This window comes from Nesoenas mayeri (assembly GCF_963082525.1).
Source record: "Nesoenas mayeri genome assembly, chromosome: W".
NCBI classification, from domain to species: Eukaryota; Metazoa; Chordata; class Aves; order Columbiformes; family Columbidae; genus Nesoenas; species Nesoenas mayeri.
The window spans coordinates 14,697,196-14,716,152 of NC_137553.1; the positions used below are offsets into that span (position 1 = coordinate 14,697,196).

Sequence of the window (18,957 nt, forward strand, 5' to 3'; positions counted from 1 at the left end):
TTCGATTCAAACTTATTTTTAAGCTCACTATTAGAAGGACCTCGTTGGGAGAAAGAGGGGAAAAATATTGCCATGGCCTCAATGAGAAGAGGATGTATTGGACAAAGTATGTAAATTGTAGGAAGAAGGTGTAGAGTAAGATGGGGAAAAGCATCAATGAGGACATGCAATAGCATGCTTGTGCCCCCTAACTCTTTTCAAGACTTTTCTTGACATTCTTCTTATTTGTCTGGTGCTGTGAAGCTCTCAGTGTGCTTTGAAACTCTGAGTCAGTGCTAAGGGACAGGACTATTATGCATCACTTTTTGGTATATCTTGCAAAGAAAATTGGCATATGGGAGCGAGGAACGATGTCCTGTAGTAGACTTTGTAATGAGTACGTTTGGAAGAGTTTTGTTAAGCATGTTTTCCCTACTGTCTGGGTGCAGTTAGGTGGGCATTGTGAAATAAAGACTGTGGGCTGCACTGTGAACCCTGTGACCTGTGCTTTAAATTTGGCCATACAGTAGTAAATGGCATGGCAGTGTAGAATGTGTGTTTAGATATTACAGATTTTCCTCATAACTCTGGAAAGATTAGTGTCAATAAAAGATAGAGTATTATATTATACAGAGAAAAGAAAACCTTTGTCTAAGGAATATCTTCAGTTTTGCTAGGTAACCCGGAAAAACTTTGAATATAGATACTTTTTAAATGCAGTGATCAAAAGAGACAGTGTTGTTGAATCTGAATTAAATAACTCTTATTTTAAAATATGATTTGGAACCAAAATGTTCAATATGCTACACTTTCTGGAGGGAGAAAAAAAAGCAACCAGACAACAAAATAGTCACGTTGAAACAATTTGAAACAGTTTGAGCAGAACGTTTCCTTGAGTTTTACTGGCTTGTGAGTTTATTGGCTTTCTGTTCTTGTCTACACAGCTTTTGGAGTAAGTGTCTAAATTTCTAACGGAAATAAATAATTTGAGATAACTATTTCCTGTTACAGATGACAAGAACTTTTACATGTCCTTTTTTCTTGTCTCAGATTTATTGCTTCTTTACAAAAAACACTTATTAGTTATATTGATATTTTTTTTTTTATTTTTTAGTGATATTGATGTTTCTGTTAAAACTTTCATAACGTATAAGTTCATTTTTATGGTTATTCCAGGGAAATCATAATATGATTTTCTCTTTATTCTTATAGGTAGTAAAGTTGCACACAAAACTTGGCAAGCCTATTCCTTCAACTGAACCAAATGTGGTTACCCAAGCTACTTCCTCAACATCCACATCTGCTTCCAAACCAACTGCCTCTGCTTCAAATATAGCAATTAGCAGCAGCACTGTGAACTCCTCTGTTGTATCTTCTGCAGTGAAAATTCTTACTTCCATGGCAAATGCACCACTTAACATGGTGTCCAACAACAAAACATCAGCAACTGCTGCTAATATAGCTGTAAAGAAAATATCTACACCAAAAATAAACTTTGTTGGCAAGTACAGAAGTCAGTCTTTATTTTGAAACCTAACCTATTCTATTTTGTTTTTAAATCTCGATGCAACAAATACAGATATATTTAATTAACTCACTGCATGTGCAGCTGTTGTGTTTAAGAAAATTCTGATAGATGAAAAAAAGAATGTATGTAAAAGTTTTGCTTCACAATTTATAGTGTTTTCTGCCCTTTTGTCTCCACCTGACCTCTCTTGGAAGCTTCTCCCACCTTCATAAGAAGCCTCCCAGCTTTGATTTCTTATGTATTAGGTTGATGCAAAAGTAATTGCGTTTTTTGCTTTGTTGGAATTTGCTGTTAGATATTGGAATACATTCTTAAAGAAATGTGGTTATATCATACATCATTTTAATGCACCTTTCTCGCTTTGTTTCTTTGCTACTGACTTCTTACTTGCTGTTTATTTTAGATTTACTTTAGACTATGGAAATGATGTTAGACAAAAAGCAAATTCAAGCCATTTTTCTTATTTGAGTTCAAAATAGGTCATAAAGCAGTGGAGACAATGCACAGCATCAACAAGGCATTTGGCCCAACAACTGCTAACGAACAAATATACAGTGCAGTGGTGGTTCAAGAAGTTTTGCAAAGGAGACGAGAGCCTTGAAGATGAGAGGAGCATAGTGGCCAGTCATTGGAATTTGACAATGACCAATTAAGAGCAATCGTTGTTGAAGCTGATCCTCTTACAACTACACGAGAAGTTGCCGAAGGACGCAGTGTTGACCTTTACATGGTCGTCTGGCATTTGAAGCAAATTAGAAAGGTGAAAAAGCTCTAAGTGGGTGCTTCAGGAGCTGACCGAAAAATTAAAAAAAAATGTAATTTTGAAGTGTTACTGTGTCGTGCATGTTGCACAACCAACACTTCAAAAGTTGAATTAATTGGGCTACGAAGTTTTGCCTCATCTGCCATATTCACTTGACCTCTCGCCAACTGGTTACCATGTATTCAAGCATCTCAACAAGTTTTTGGAGGGAAAGCGCTTCCACAATCAGCAGGATGCAGAAAATGCTTTCCAAGTGTTCGTTGAATCCCAAAGCACAGATTTTTACACTACAGGAATAAACAAGCCTATTTCTCATTGGCAAAACTGTATTGTCTGTAATGGTTCTTATTTTGATTAATAAAGATGTGTTTGAGCCTAATTATAATGATTTCAAATTCATGGTCCAAAACCGCAATTACTTTTGCACCAACCTAATAGTAGCTGTTGGAATATTGCAGTTTATAGTCTAGTTGGTCCGAATTTCAGTTTACAGACTAGACTGGACTGTTAAAGCAACCTGCAGTAGGTTGGCAGTTGATAACTGGGCAACTAAAACATCCTTGTTAACACTGGAAATCTTAACAATGGAAACTTTTGAAATAAGCATGACAGACTTTAGAGGTAGGAAACAGTTGTTCAACAGTAAGCTATCAGAGTAGGAAAGACCTATGCAGTTGCAACACTGAGAATATACTGTCTTTCTTAATACAAATATTATAAGGTTTTGAAGTACTTTTTAAGATCCATTTATAAAAATAATTTGATGACAAAAAATAAGATATGATGGAAGTATGTTTGCTGATTTGTTCTCATTCAGTCCTATCTCTTTTGAAAAAGCATAAAAATGAATGATGAAAATTGCAGCTATATAAAGCAAAAGTTTTTATTGCTAAAATAAAAAAAAACTGCTTAACTTTTCGTTACACTTAAAAAGGTTTTTTTAAAGTTTATTTTTAAAATATTTTAACTAATTTTAAGATTGATAATGCTTTTGCCAGAACATTGATACTTGCAAATAAACTCTTCAGTTTGTGTATTATATGCAATCATATTCTCATTTTATGAAAGTTAGAGTTTTAACTTTTTTGATTTGTAGGTGGTAATAAGCTTCAGGCAACAGGAAGTAAACTGGAAGAAATGAAATCAGCTGAAAGTGTTAAAACTGCTGCTACAGTACAAACACAAGAAGTAAAACCAGACACAGCAGCTGAACAAGTGACTCCTATGAGTTTTGCTACCTTGCAAACTGATGTCCAGCCAGTGGGCCATGACTACGTGGAGGAGGTATTGAGATGAAAATGTGGATTATTTAACTATTTTAGTCAAAATCTATTGAACATGAGAAAATCGCAGTAGGGTTGGGGTTGAAAGGGACTTCTGGAGGTCATCTGGGGCTCCAATCCTGCTGAAGCAGGGCCACCTAATCACTAAGCCACTTTACATTATCTATCAGCAATCTTGGCTAACTGGGGAAGTCCCAGTTGACTGGAAGTTGGCTAACATGATGCCCATCTACAAGAAGGGCTAGAAGGAGGATCTGGGGAACTAAACACCTGTCAGTCTCACCTTGGTGGTGAGGAAGGTCATGGAGCACATCATCCTGAGTAACATCACATGGGACATCCAAGAGAACCATATGATCAGGCCCAGTCAACATGGGTTTATGAAAGGCAGGTTCTGTTTGACCAACTTGATCTCCTTCTATGACAAGGTGACCCAACTAGCAGATGAGGGAAAGGCTGTGGATGTTGTGTACTTAGACTTCAGCAAGGCCTTTGACACCGTATCCCACAGAATTCTACTGGAGAAGTTGGCAGCTCATGGCCTGGATGGGTGTACTGTGCAATGGATAAAGAACTGGTTGGAGGGCCAGGCCCAAAGAGTCGTGGTGAACAGAGCCAAATCCAGTTGGCGGCTGGTCACGAGTGGTGTTCCCCAGGGCTCAGTATTGGGGCCAGTTCTGTTTAATCTCTTTATCAATGATCTGGATGAGGGGATTGAGTGTACCCTTAGTAAGTTTGCAGATGACACATAATTGGGTGGGAGTGTTGATCTGCTGGAGGGTAGGAAGGCTATATAGAGGGATCTGGACCAGCTGCATCATTGGGCTGAAGCCAATTGTATGAGGTTTAAGAAGGCCAAGGGCCAGGTCCTGCACTTGGATCATAACAAGTCCAGGCAGTGCTACAGGCTCAGGGAAGAGTGGCTGGAAAGCTGCCTGGCAGAAAGGGACCTGGGGATGTTGATTGACAGCCAGCTGAATATGAGCCAGCAGTGTGCCCAGGTGGCCAAGAAGGCCAACAGCATCTTGGCTTGCATCAGGAATAGCATGGCCAGCAGGACTAGAAAAGCAATTGTGCCACTGTACTTGACACTGGTGAGGCCCCACCTTGAATACTGTGTTCAGTTTTGGGCCCCTCATCATAAGAAGGACATTGAGGTACTAGAGAGAGTGCAGAGGAGGCGATGAAGCTGGTGAGGGGCTTGGAACACAAGTCTTATGAGGAGCAGTTGAGGGAACTGGGGCTGTTTAGCCTAGAGAAAAGGAGGCTGAGGGGAGACAACTGTTGCTGTCTACAACTACCTGGAAGGAGGTTGTAGCATGGAGGGTGTTGGTCTCTTCACCAGGTAGCAAGTGATAGGACAAGAGAAACGGCCTCAAGTTGCACCAGGGAAGGTTTAGTTTGGATATTAGGAAAAAATTCTTCACTGAAAGGGTTGTCAGGCATTGGAACAGGCTACCCAGAGAAGTGGTAACCATCCCTGGAGGTGTTTAAAAGGTGTTTAGATGAGGTTCTTAGGACATGGTTTAGTGCTAGAGTTAGGTTAGATTATGGTTGGACTCGATGATCCTGAGGGTCTCTTCCAACTGAAATAATTCTATGATTCTATTGAGCCCTAGAGTATACTGGTAGTTACTAACCTCCAACTAGGTTTAATTCTACTGGTCACCATCCTGTGACCCTTGCCAGTTAGCCAGATTTCAATCCACCTCACTGCATGCTTATTCAGCTCATAAATCAATAGCTTGTCTATGAGAATATTATGGTGAGAGTGTCAAAGGACTTAGTGAAGTCCAGGTAGACAATATCATCTGCTCTCCTCTTATCTACCAGGCCAACCATTTCATTGCTGAAGTTGAACAAGTATGACTTCTCCTTGGTTCAAGTTGTGCTGATTACTGATGATGATTTTCTTGTCCTTAATGTACCTAGAAATGGTTTCCAGGATTAGCTGCTCCATCACCTTCCCAGGGATTGAGGTGAGGCTGACTGGCCTGTAATTCCAAGAGTGACAAGGTATTGAGCCTACAAAGGCTTGCAGAAATGTTTACATTTTTGTATTGTGCATATTTTTTTGAGCTCAGTGGGGGATTTTTCATGTGGGTGGCATAAGATACGTGGATGAAGTTTGCTGTAAATTTTTCATCATTTACAGGTTTGTAATTATTTAACGCAGTATGCCCAGGCTCAAGTTTAATGCTGTGGACTGTTTGGAATGGAAGAACTTTGTTCATTACCAGACACAATAGCATGTCTGTCAGAATTGTGAAAGTTCTATTTTTGCCTTCTTTTAGTTAGTGTGTGAACTTTTTTGCATGTTTTCAGATGGATAGACATCATCTAGTGTCACTGAATTAGATCAATTTTTACATCAGCTTTAAAAAAAAAAAAAATCCAAATGTATTATAACTTTATTTTCCAGGTAAGAAATGATGAAGGAAAGGTGATCCGCTTTCATTGTAAACTTTGTGAATGCAGTTTTAATGATCCTAATGCCAAGGAGATGCACTTAAAAGGGAGGCGGCACAGACTTCAGTATAAGGTTAGTAGAAATGCTGATGCTTCTATCTGAAAGTCCACCACATGTCAGCTGACTGATTGTGGTGATGAGAATGATGCATACACATAGACAGAGATGCACAGACACAGAGTTCTTGTTAGCAGTGAGAGCAGAACCAGGCAGAGCTGAGCTGAGTTGAGCCCTCCTTATTAGCAGTTCTCAGTTTTTAGGTTTACAGATGCAGGCCTGGACCAAGAGGTTAGACAAGATGTTTTTTTCAATAATTGTTATTCCAAACACACCACACTCATCTTGTGACTGTTTTCAGTCACGTTTTCATGCATATCTTGTTCCAACCCACTTATTCACAGCCCAGGCCCAACAACATTCATACATTACACGTCCTTGGGGGGTGGTGTTCTGGCCTGAGAGAACATTCATAGAATCATAGAATCATTTTGGTTGGAAGAGACCCTCAGGATCATTGAGTCTAGCTATAACCTAATTCTAGCACCAAACCATGTCCCTAAGAACCTCATCTAAATGCCTTTTAAACATTTCCAGGAATGGTGACTCTACCACTTCCCTGGGCAGCCTGTTCCAATGCCTGACAACCCTTTCAGTGAAGAATTTTTTCCTAATATCCAACCTAAACCTCTCCTGGTGCAACTTGAAGCCATTTCCTCTTGTCCTGTCACTTGCTACTTGGGAGAAGAGACCAACACCCTCCATGCTGCAACCTTCTGTCAGATAGTTGTAGACAGTGAAAACTTGCCTTGAACTACCCCTCCATTCTCTTGTTGTTGATAAAACAAGTTGATAAAACTTCTCTGACATCATGAAACAATAGTTAATTGGTTTGTTAGAAACACATACAGGAGGCATCTCAACAAAATACTGTTGGGTTTGATTAAATTTAATCCGATCCAATCCTTGTTTTCCAGCAACTGACCTGCTGGTGGTATCCACCCACCACCTACGCAGTGCGTGTCATTGTTGGAGAGAGGAACTTTAGGATCCCACCATGTAATAGGTCTAAAAAGCAGTGGATTCACGATGTAAGCCCAATATACATGCTCTCCCTCTACAGTTGGAATCATGCCAAAACTCATGATCTCAAAACAACCTTACTGCACTGTTGCAGGAGACGATAGCCAAATAGGCTAAGAAGGTGTTAACTGGAGTGAGAGGGCCTGCTGCTGCCATCATAGTGCTATGTTTCCTTGTAACTTCTTCAGCTGCCCCCAGGTAACATCACTGGCCTCTTCCTTCAGTCTCTTCCATTTCTTTGTTGCCCTCTGCTGCAGGGACAGGTGCTGCATCTCTGGCATTGGGTTCTGTGTCGTGTTTTTTCCAACTCATAGTAAGGTTTAACATATTTATCAGGAAGCCACCTCAGTCCTGTTGGAAGAAGAACACATGCATATCCCCTCCCCCAGGTGATTACAGACCCTTTCCATTGACTGTTGTGCAGGGGATCCCAACATAAACCTTTGGTCTCTGAGACAGTGAATCTGGAACACAGAAGTGTTTTTCCACTGCTGCGATAGAGGAGGGAGGCATAGTACGACTCAAAAAGTTTAAAGTATATGTTGCATTGTCTAATTGTTCTTGGGGCATCATATTCCCCCTTTTTTGTTTTAATAACATCTGTTTCAGTGTGGAATGTGCCCATTCAATAATAGTCTGCCCAGTGGGAGAATGTGGGATACCTGTGACATGCGACACACCCCATTGCTATTAAAAATATTGCATGGATCTGGCAGTGCAGCCAGGACCGTTGTCAGTTTTAATCTGTTGTGGCACACCCAGCATAGCAAAGCAGTGGGTCCAGCGGCACTGAACATCCTTGCTTTTTTCACTAGTATGAGCAGATGCACAAAGCATACTTGAAAAAATATCAATAGAAACATGTACATATTTCAAACGGCTAAAAGATGAGACATGTAACATCAGTCTGTTAAATGGCATTAGCCGTGAGCCCGTGAGGGTTAACTCCAAGGGAGAGTGAGCTTGTAATAAGGCCTTAACATTCCAGGCAAGAGCAAAGTGCGTGTTTTGCTTGTTCGAGTGTCAGATCAAACATCTTTTTAAAAGCAGCAGCATTTTGATGGAAGAAAGTGTGTGATGCCCTGGCAGACTGGAAGCAGACTGTAGCTGCAGTGTAAGAGTCTGCAACTGCATTTCCTTCTGTTATGGGACCTGGTAAAGTGGTATGAGAGTGTATATGAGTAACAAACAGTGGGTGTCTGCAATGCTGTAATGCAGTTGCAATGATACAAACATTTGAAAGAACTGCTGTTGTGAGATTTCTTTAAGAAAGGCGGAGGGGATGCGCTACATACTCAGAATTACATATCAAATTTAGAGGTTCCTCCTTAAAAAGCTCTAAGGAATGTAAAGCTACACCAAGTTCTACTAATTGGGTTGAACCTTCAATAATTATACCAATTGTTATCTTCATGCCAGACCACTGCAGCTTTATGAGACTTCCCTGAACCATCAACAAAAACTGTGCGAGCATGTGGGATTGAACCAAATACAAGTATGGTCTGTGGTGTGATGTCCAAGACATGCAGATTCTGCAGCAATTTACATCTAGGCATGCCAAAAAGCTATGCCGTTAAGAAAATCGGCTAGTGCAATTTGCAAGGACAAATTTGTGAATAAAACATATAAAAATCAGATTTCAGAAATGGTACATACATGACAGATGGGTCATGGCCCACTGAGACCTGAATCTGCTCTCTGCCTTTTTTGATCAGTGTAACAGTCAATTATAGAGGCTGAGTAATAGTTTGACGGAAAGAATTGGGGGGGGGGGGGAATCCATTCTAAATATATCGATCTGTTTGCTTTCTCATTATATTGTCTTACAATAGCCACAGGTTGTTTCTGTGTTGTAGCTATACATAGACAAATCTGCAAGTGTAATCGAATGCAGTCAGCCTGTAAGGTTATCATAAACTTGTTCCTCAAAGTCTCTAACCCCGTTATGGCTTTTGTGTTCATTGGACATTGTTTTTCCTTACCAGCTCAAAGTCCTGTTTCAGTTCGGTCTCATTTTTATCAGTGTAGTGTTAGCTTTACCAGATACTTCAGCTGCCCATACTAGTGGAAATACAGCATCCAAAATTTCCTTGGATATTTCTCACTTGCAGCAAGCAGATCTGTGCCTTCCAAGCATCTCCTTATGGGACATGCAACTAAACAGAATTCTCAGAAAATGTTATTTGAGCTTACAATTTACTTAACAAATCTTGACCAATGAGAGGTATAGGGCTTTCCAGCATATACACAAATTCATCTGTTAAAACTGTTCCAAATTTGGCATTCAGTTGTTTTCGAACAATGGTTTCTTTCTCTTTCTTTCTTCCTTCCTTCCTTAAGAACTAGCACGGTGAATTTACTAAGAAGTCTCTTACAAGTAGTTACCACAGAATAAGTGGTATTTTTTTCTTTTCCTTCTCTTCTTGCTGCAGTTTAGATACAGGCAAGGCTACGCAGGTGGCATAATTGCTGGTACCAAGTGGGAGCTGCCAGGCTCTGGCAGACTCCTCAGTTACAATGAGCTGAGTTTATCTTGCAGCTTGACACAGGCCTGAGATTTATGTTCAGGCTGTACAGCACAGGCCTGGGCTCTTTTTGCTTTTTTGTTTTAATTTTTCCATTGCATTCCTGCTATTATACACTTCATATGCAATTCTAATTAGCTGAGCAATAGTTACGTTCCTCAGCCCCATTTACTTTTTGCAGTTTCTTACAGATATCAATAAACAGCATATTAAACATCATTCTATTATATTCCTTTTCCTAGATCCAAATCAGTTCATATTCTAGCAGCTTTTAAATACAACCTCTCCCAAGTTCACATCCAGCACAGCATTTAGTTTTCTTTCCCATATCTCTAACTAGCACATAAATTCAATGTGAATCAGAGTTTAACAACTTAAATTCATTTCTGGTCTTAAAATTATTAGATAACAATAAGAGCAAATTAACTTACAGTACTGTACTTCATCCCATTTTTTCCAAAGTTCTGCAGAACAACATTAATTGTAATACAGCACTATAACCCAGAATCCCACATTCAAGCCACAAGTTAATACAATATCATTTCAAACTTTCTTTTATTGGAGGATTGCCCCCCAAGTTACTCTAATGTGCATCCTAAGGGGGAGCAAGGTGGTATTTTAGTAGCAGAACCGGTTCCCATTTTGTAATTATCTCCCTAACCAAATTCTTTTGGTACCAAATATAAATATGCAAACCAAATACCAAGTTCAAATATGCAAATGGATCACAATTACACTTATTCAAAACAATATCTTGATTTTAACACTGCATCTTTGGGCCACTTAATGCTCAGCCAGGTAGAGGTACTGCTGGGTCTCCCTGACAAAATAGGTCAGTGCGCGCTTGAGCCCAGTTGGCACCTGCCCCCCTGCCATTCTTTAGGGCAAGGCTTTTATTAGCGTCTCATCTGGGGTGTTACAACTGTTATCCCCAAAACAGGATTCTTTATCCGGTGTGCATACAAAAGATACAAATTTAGTACACCAAGATGAGACACAGCCTATCACAGAGTTGCGCAAGTCTGAATGCTGGAATAAAGCTAGCATGCTAGAAAGAAAAGTAATGGCTATTACACACAAAATCTTATCACATTCATGCAGTAAAGAACTAAATTACTCATGGTCTTCTGTATCATCATAAAATGTACATTTTGGGCCCATGGATTCTCATGATTTAAGAGTCTGTGAGCTCACTGTGCCATATAACAGGGAAAGACTTAATGAAACTGTAATATGTTTAAACAGATACCTAAAAGAAAACAAGTTAATAATGAAAAGCATCTTGCAGACTGTTTTGCAAGTTTACTGTGACCTGTGGATTATCAGTTAATTCTCTCTCAGCTTGTTCAAGTTCAAACCGTTCTGCCTGTAAAACTGTCTGCAATGATCTAATGATCTCTTGTAGAGATTTATTTTTGTCCTGCTCTTCTCTCTTTAAAAACAACATTAATTGCAACAAAGTATTATACTTCAAGGTTCTGTTCTCTGGCCACTTTTCCCAGTCATCTAACTTACACAGCAGCCACCATTGATTACAATATTTCACAAGATCCTCCTTCCTCATATTTTTAAGTGCTTTCCTATGTTTTAAAACACACCCTAATACTGTTTTCTTAGGAACACGACTGAAAACAGTTGTTCCCGACCCCATCTCTTAAGTAAAAACCATGAGAAGAGCGGGAGAGGAGGAAGAAGCACGGAGCAGCTTGCAGTGCAAGCGGGAGAAGTGGCAGAAAAGGCTTACAGCGCACTTACACAAATAATTCCACAAAGAAACAACTGTAACAACCACCAGTTAAACAGTTAACTCACATTCCTGACAAGCTGCTTGATTTTCAGAAAGGCAATACACAGAAGCACATAATATGTACTGTAAAACTCGCAGATATAGCTTATGTACAGGAGAAGCAGCTTGTTCTATTACTAACGCAATCCCGCAACTCACTCGTTCAATGAGGATTGCTGTCCCCATTGCATTGAAGGATTTGTGGTCATAAAAAAAATTTACCCGTTGGATTACGTGGTCACTGTCACACACACCGCTTGATGAAGAGCCTCACAGGGGTCAGACACTCATACGAAGGGCACCATTTGTGGCGATGAGAACGATGCATACAGAGACACATAGAGACGCACAGACACAGAGTTCTTGTTAGCAGAGAGAGCAAAGCCAGGCAGAGCTGAGCTGAGTTGAGCCCTCTTTAATTAACAGTTCTCAGTTTTTAGGTTTACAGATGCAGGCCTGGACCAAGAGGTTAGACAGGATGTTTTTTTTTCAATAATTGTTATTCCAAACACACCACACTCATCTTGTGACTGTTTTCAGTCATGTTCTCATGCATATCTTGTTCCAACCCACTCATTCACAGCCCAGGCCCAACAACGTTCATACATCACACGTCCTTGGGGGCAGTATTCTGGCCCAAGATATCATTCTCACCAGCCTGGGCTATCACTCCTCACAGTCATGAAGAACATATTTCTGTACAACTTGTCCAAGGCCCTTTATGTTTTAACTAATTGCTGTGATTTAATCATGTTAGTATTATTTCTTCTTTGACCGTCTGGATGGTCATGTCAGTTTTGATCTCCCTTTATCGTCCAAGTGGCTGGAACCGCACGTCCTGCTGTTCCCACAACTGATTATACATTTTACATTTAAAGACTAGTTAAAGGTAGGTACTCTTGAGTAAACAGCATATTAAAAAAAGCTAGAGAAATATATTTCTTAGAGAGTATAGTTTTTAAAGTAGTAATGCAAACTGAAACTGCTTTTTGGTTTGTTTTTTTTTTTAACATTTTGAACATTGCTTTCAGGCAATCTTTGCAACGTTAAAATATTGCACAATGCATGCAAGCAACAGTAGATGCTTTATGTTGATTACCATGAATTTCAAATTGTGTAAAATAGTAGCGCTCAATGTTTTTGGCAGGATAAACCACATAAACCCTTTGAGAAACAAGTGTTTTAGGCTTTTTATTCATGAATGGAAATACCTATACTGGCTCATGGTGTGCGTTTTGATTATTATAAGATTATATAGGAAGAATCTACGTGTGGTCACAGGAGATACAATGGGCCTGCATAATTAGAAAGGGCATGAAAGAAGATAAAAAATTACCAGAAGAATGTATTCAGTAACTCATGATTATGCCCCTGTATGAAGGACCCTTCAGGAACAGGGCATCAGGAAGCACGCTATAGTTAAGATCATTTTTTTTTTTTCCATACTATAGAGTTGTCATCCTGTTACAGAATGAACAGCAAATTACTTAGTATTTCATATAACGTTTTAATCTTAAATTGCTTTGTTCTCATATAGTTGAAGAGAGAATTCATGCTATTTGTAATATGTTGCTATTTCTTTAAAACACTGGACACAGATTTTTCTTCTTCAGCTGTTCATTCAGTGCAGTTCTAAAACTGCATTTTGCTCCCCTTGATTTTATTGTAGACCAGTAGTGTGTGTTAAACATGTCAGAAGAACTCTGTAACCTTGAGATGACAAGAGGCAAACCAATGTTTCATTCATTATTTTTCTGAACTAGAAAAAAGTAAACCCGGACTTACAAGTAGAAGTGAAGCCCAGTATTCGAGCAAGAAAAATTCAAGAAGAGAAGATGAGGAAACAGATGCAGAAAGAAGAATACTGGAGAAGGCGGGAAGAGGAAGAACGCTGGAGAATGGAAATGAGGTAATGCATTCTTTTATCAAAGAATGAGGCAAAGTTTCAGTCAGATTATCTAAATCTAACTCTGCTTCGGTAGAGTTACTTATTTTGAATAGTTGTTTTAGGAACTCTGTACTGTCTTGTTTTAAATTAGGTTGTCATTATTCCTCTGCATTTTTTATTTGTTTTTGTTTGTTACTGTTCAGTCTCTCTGAGGAATGTAGACTTAGTAGAATTATATGTTATAAATTCAGTCCCACTTTCAAAATAGCTATTCATTTTAGTTACCCTCTGGAGTTCACTGGTATTTGCTCATGACTACTAGAAATTAGTTAGTGAGGGCATCCAAGAACTTACTTAAAATGGTTGGAAGTATTAACTGCTATATAAAAAGAATACTTTGATTGATGCACTTCAGGCGATATGAAGAGGACATGTACTGGAGGAGAATGGAGGAAGAACAGCATCACTGGGATGACCGTCACAGAATACCAGATGGAGGATATCCTCATGGTCCTCTGGGACCTCTAGGCCTGCTGGGAGTTAGACCAGGAATGCCTCCTCAGCCCCAAGGACCAGCTGTGAGTTTCTTAACTTGAGGGAGAAAAAAAAAAAATCATACTTAACAGGAGGCACAGTTAAGAACTATAAATTATTCACTGCTACTTCAGTTGTTTCCAGTGTTTCTTAAATGATTTGGAAAAAGTAAAGAAAAAATTATATACTGATGAAACTGTCTAGATAAGCCCACCTTCCAAAATAAGTCCGCTTATATCATGAAAGGATGCCTTGAAGACAAATATTGTTTCTTCTGAAATACAAGTCACTCTGGATTTGTGTACTACTTTTTATTTTATTTAATTGCATTATACTTTATCTAATTGTGGACAAGCATATGGATAAAAAGTGGTTGGATCGTCAGTCCCAGTGGATAATGGTTAGTGGTGGGTTGTACTCTACCTGGAGGTTAGTAACAAGTGCAGTACCGCATGGGTTTATCCTGGGTTTTGTCTCATTAGCACCTATCGGTGACCTGAAAGGTGATGGAGTGAGTACACACTCATCAGGCTTGCAGCTGACATGAAACTGAATTGGTTTGGGGTGGGGAGAACAGTTGATAACTTTGAGGGCAGGGCTGCCATCCAGAGGGACCTAGGCAGACTGGAGGAATGGACCAACAGGAACTTTATAGAATTCTGCAAGGACAAATACCTAATGCTGCACTTGAGAAGGTATAACCCCTTGCACTGAGGGGCTGGGGAGTGATGGGTAGCAGCCCTGCTGAAAGGGACCTGGGATTTTTGGCAGGTGGCAAGCCGAATATGAGCCAATCATGTGCCCTGGCAGCAAGGAAAGCCAACAGCATCCTGGGTGATATTAACAGGAGCATAATCAACAGATAAAGGGAAGAGATCAGCTTTCATTAGACCCAAACTACAATTCTGCATTTGGGTTTAGGCTTTCCAGTACAAGAAAGATACTGATAAACCATAGCAGGTTCAGTGTGGGGAGTCTGGACTGTGTGCCCTGTGAGGAGAGACTTGAGGGATCTGGGCTTGGTCAGCATGGAGAAGGATATCACATTGCACTGAAGCTAATATCTGTGCATTATAAAGACAATGGAGCCAGGCTCTTTATGGTTGTGAGAGGGCAAGATACAACCAGCTTAAGCTGGGACAAAAGAGGTTCAGACTGAATACAGGATTTATTTTTTTCTTCACACAAGACATTGCGCAGCTTCCGTCTTTGGCGGTTTTCAAGAACTGACTGGATAAAGCCCTGAGCAACATGATATGGTCTTATAGCTGACCATGGTTTGCGCAGGAGGTTGGACTAGTGGACCTCCTGAGGTCTCTTCCTGTTTGAATTCTTCTGTGATTCTATGAAAGCAATCATGAATACTTTATTTTGCTGCAGTATACAAGTATTTCCCAGTTAACAGAAAGATATTAGATATTTATGTTGGGGAGGTTTCATAATTTGTTTATTTTTTATACATTTCATGTTTTTTTCAGACGTGATTGATTGTGACCAGTGTAAGTTGTTAAGGACACTTCATTTTTTGTTGCATTTCAATGATTTGAGGTTTGAATATTCTGTTGTTTAGCCACATGTTTGGTTTTTGGTCACATACCATCTGTGAACTTGGAAGTGTACCCAAATTTCAGAAATGTGCTTTTTCGTCTGTTTAGCCTCTACGCCGCCCTGACTCCTCTGATGACCGCTATGTGATGACCAAACATGCAGCTATATATCCAACAGAGGAGGAACTTCAAGCAGTCCAAAAAATTGTTTCTATTACTGAGCGTGCTTTGAAACTTGTTTCTGACAATATGACTGACCATGAAAAAAGCAAGAGCAAAGAGGGAGATGACAAAAGAGATGGCAGTAAAGACAGGTATTTTTTCTTATTATTATTTTTAAGAATTTAATCACTTGTTTCTGAAGTCATTTGATGGTTTTCCTTGCACTGTTATCAGTGCTTCCAGGGATTCTGTTCTCTTTGGGTTTTGATATGGCATATGTAACTATGGCATCAAGTATATGGAATACTCCTACTTTATTTCACTTTTATATCTTCAGGATTAGTTTTATGGCTTTTATATTATTTTAAATGCAACTTTTAACTATAATTCACAGAGCTTTGAAAGGAGTTTTACGGGTAGGCGTTTTGGCTAAAGGTTTGCTACTCCATGGAGACCGAAACGTCAATCTTGTTTTGTTATGTGCTGAGAAGCCTTCAAAGACGTTACTCAGTCATATTGCTGAAGGTCTTCCCAAACAACTTGCAGTAAGTAGAATTTAGATTTTTGGACTTGGCTTTTTTTAAAGATACTGTAAAAATCTGTTCTCAAGTCAAATGCCTGCAGGGCTGACTGTGCTGCATTTCATAGCCCAGATTCAGTTTCTTTTCATTTTCTGAGTGTTTCTGTCTGAATTCAGGGACTATGCTGCATGTTTTGCTTTCTGTATATTGTGTCTATTCAAGTGTCTAGGTGTTCATACTAGTGGTGCAATATCGATCATCATTTAATATATTTAATTTAACTGGGAAATAAAATGAGCAGAAGAAAGACTATTATCCAGTTACCAGCAGCAATAGAGGTAATTTGTGCAGCCTGAAGGTCAAAGTTTTCCATTAATGCCAGTCTGTTTGTACTTATGTCTTGTTTCCAATTTTTATGTCAGTGCTTTGTAGTCCCACAATTAGTTAACTAAGTCTTGTGGTTTTGTGGTTTCTTTTTGTGTATGTGATTTCTGTTTGTTTTGGTTTTGTTTTGTTTTGTTTGGTTGGTTTGTTCTTGTTGTTGTTTTTAATTTGGCACTTAAAAAGTATATGCAGTCTTAGACCATTCAGCAGAATTCATATAAACCGTTTGCTGTATTTCTACAATAAATGAAAGTACAGAATAAAGTCTTTACCTCCAGTGCTCTCTATTGAACAAAGTCCATCTGCCATCATTATAGAATGCTTGTCATAGCATTAGTATTTCAGTGCAGTCTGGTAAAATGCTCAGCAGAATCAGTGGCATGCTAGAAGCATTAGCAGGATCAGATTAATTAGAAAATAATCCTGGGTTTGCTCTTGTTTGAAATAACTGAACAGAAAAAAAATTAAAAATGCACATCTCAGTCTGGTGTTGTGGAGAAGTCATTTGTCCTTCTAGTTTGCGGGTATTTTGAGGGTATTTAGAATTATTAAATTTAGTTGCAAGAAGCCATTCTGAATAACCACCTTGTTATTCTTACATTTTTTTCCCCCTGGTGTTGATCTTGCCCTTTGCTCTCATCAGAGGAGCTTGTGATAGCCAAGTATAGAATATGGCTAGCAGTACCCATCCTGTAACTGTGAGCTCAAATAAGAACCACAACATCTTTGTGCTTTTTAAATGCTCCTATGTTCCAATAAGAAACATATCCAACTGGCATTTTAAGTGGCACAGAGGCTTTTCTTTATCTCAAACACTGTTAAGGTTCTTGTTATGTAATTTACTTAGCATATTAATTTCCTTTATAGGTAGTTTTTTTTTCTTTTGCATGCTTGGTGACTGCTGTGTATTTTCATTAATGATTTGGAAACCATATGCAAGTCCATATAGATATATCTTAATTGTATAGTGTTGTTTCTTTGAGTACAGAGGTATCTGCTTCATATAATTTATATTGTGTTTCTGTCTTTCTGTTAAAAAGACTATGTTGAAATCTGTTTTCTTCCCCATACTTTTCTTGGCCATCTGCTAATAGAAATTTCTGTTTCTCAATATTTAGGTAATAAGTCCTGAGAAATACGATATCAAATGTGCAGTCCCAGAAGCAGCAATAATTTTAAATTCTTGTGTGGAACCCAAAATGCAAGTTACTATCACACTGACATCTCCAGTCATTCGGGAGGAGAACATGAGAGATGGAGGTTGGGAAGTTATTAAAGATGTTACTTCTTTCTCACTTGTTTTTATATGTTTATCTATTCTGCTTAAGATAGCATTAAGGTCCTAGAAGGCAACCTGCTAGCACAACTAATGTATTTGATTGAAACTTTGTTTTTCAACAACCAATCTTGGTAGAGAACAGTTGGTTAAAATAAATGCTTATTTGATGTGTTTATTTATTTTTAAACTTTAACTTTATGTCCAACCTCAGCTATCTGGAAAAGGTACAAACTTGACTCTTTTTTTCTTTTCCCCTCTTATAAAATTATGTGGACAACTAAGTATTTTATAGCAAGCGATTATAAACTGGCTTTCTAGAGCAGTCTTCCCCTAAGAGAAAGATTGTATAGTTTTAGAAAAAAACACAGGTTTTGGGGTTGAAACTGGACTGGTATTACCATCACTTACACCAGGGGTGTCAAACTCATTTTCACCGGGGGCCACATGAGCTTCATGGTTACCTTCAAAGAGCCGAATGTAATTTTAGGACTGTATAAATGTAGGACTAGTTACATTTATACAGTCCTAAAATTACATTCAGCCCTTTGAAGGCAACTGTGAGGCTGATGTGCCCCCCCCCCCCCCCCGGTTTGACACCCCTGACTTACACATTCCAAATAGCAGCACCACTTAAAATGCCCTTTTATAATACTTTTGATCATAACAGTTAACAGTACTTGTAAATTTAAAAGACTGGTTTTTGGGGGGTGGGGGGGGTTTGTTTGTTTGTTTATTTTGTTTTGTTTTTCCAGTTCTCTGAGGTTGCATTTTGGTCTGGAGTACTTTTTGAGGATATTTAGGCTCCTGGTATTACAGTCTTCTATCCAACTGGCAAGCCCAGACTAGTACAATTAGAAATGGCTTTGTCATTGAGCTGAAGCAGAAGGTGGAACTTGTAATTCAAATTATGTTTCTGAAGTTCACCAGCTTCTCTGGTGCCAGCAGTGTTGCTTTAGGGTCTGTTCTGTAACACTTTTCAAAGCTCCAAAAGCTTTTAAGACAACAAGCATGATTAATGTCTGCAGTACATTGGTTCTTTTTGTTTACGGGTCAGATAAAATTAACTTTTGTTTCCTTTTAATCTTGTATTTTCATAGTTGAAAGAGATCATGGTAAACAGGGTTCTGGTGTTTGACAGTGAACCTATAGATAGGAAATCTGGGGCTATCTTAACACTTCTCATATACAGGTTGAAAAAAAACTGTATGTGTGTATGTATACATGTGTT

General features: G+C 38.9%; 1 protein-coding gene across 1 annotated transcript in view; it reads left to right on the plus strand.

Moving 5' to 3' along the window:
• LOC308051373 (zinc finger RNA-binding protein-like) overlaps positions 1-18,957 on the plus strand; it is a 65,605-nt gene that overhangs the window by 29,830 nt on the left and 16,818 nt on the right. The window contains exons 8-15 of the mRNA XM_080361770.1: positions 1,192-1,492; positions 3,367-3,554; positions 5,976-6,095; positions 13,178-13,323; positions 13,718-13,880; positions 15,492-15,697; positions 15,940-16,090; positions 17,569-17,710. Of these exons, the coding sequence (XP_080217896.1) occupies positions 1,192-1,492; positions 3,367-3,554; positions 5,976-6,095; positions 13,178-13,323; positions 13,718-13,880; positions 15,492-15,697; positions 15,940-16,090; positions 17,569-17,710 (1,417 nt within the window). The remainder of the gene's footprint in view (positions 1-1,191; positions 1,493-3,366; positions 3,555-5,975; positions 6,096-13,177; positions 13,324-13,717; positions 13,881-15,491; positions 15,698-15,939; positions 16,091-17,568; positions 17,711-18,957) is intronic.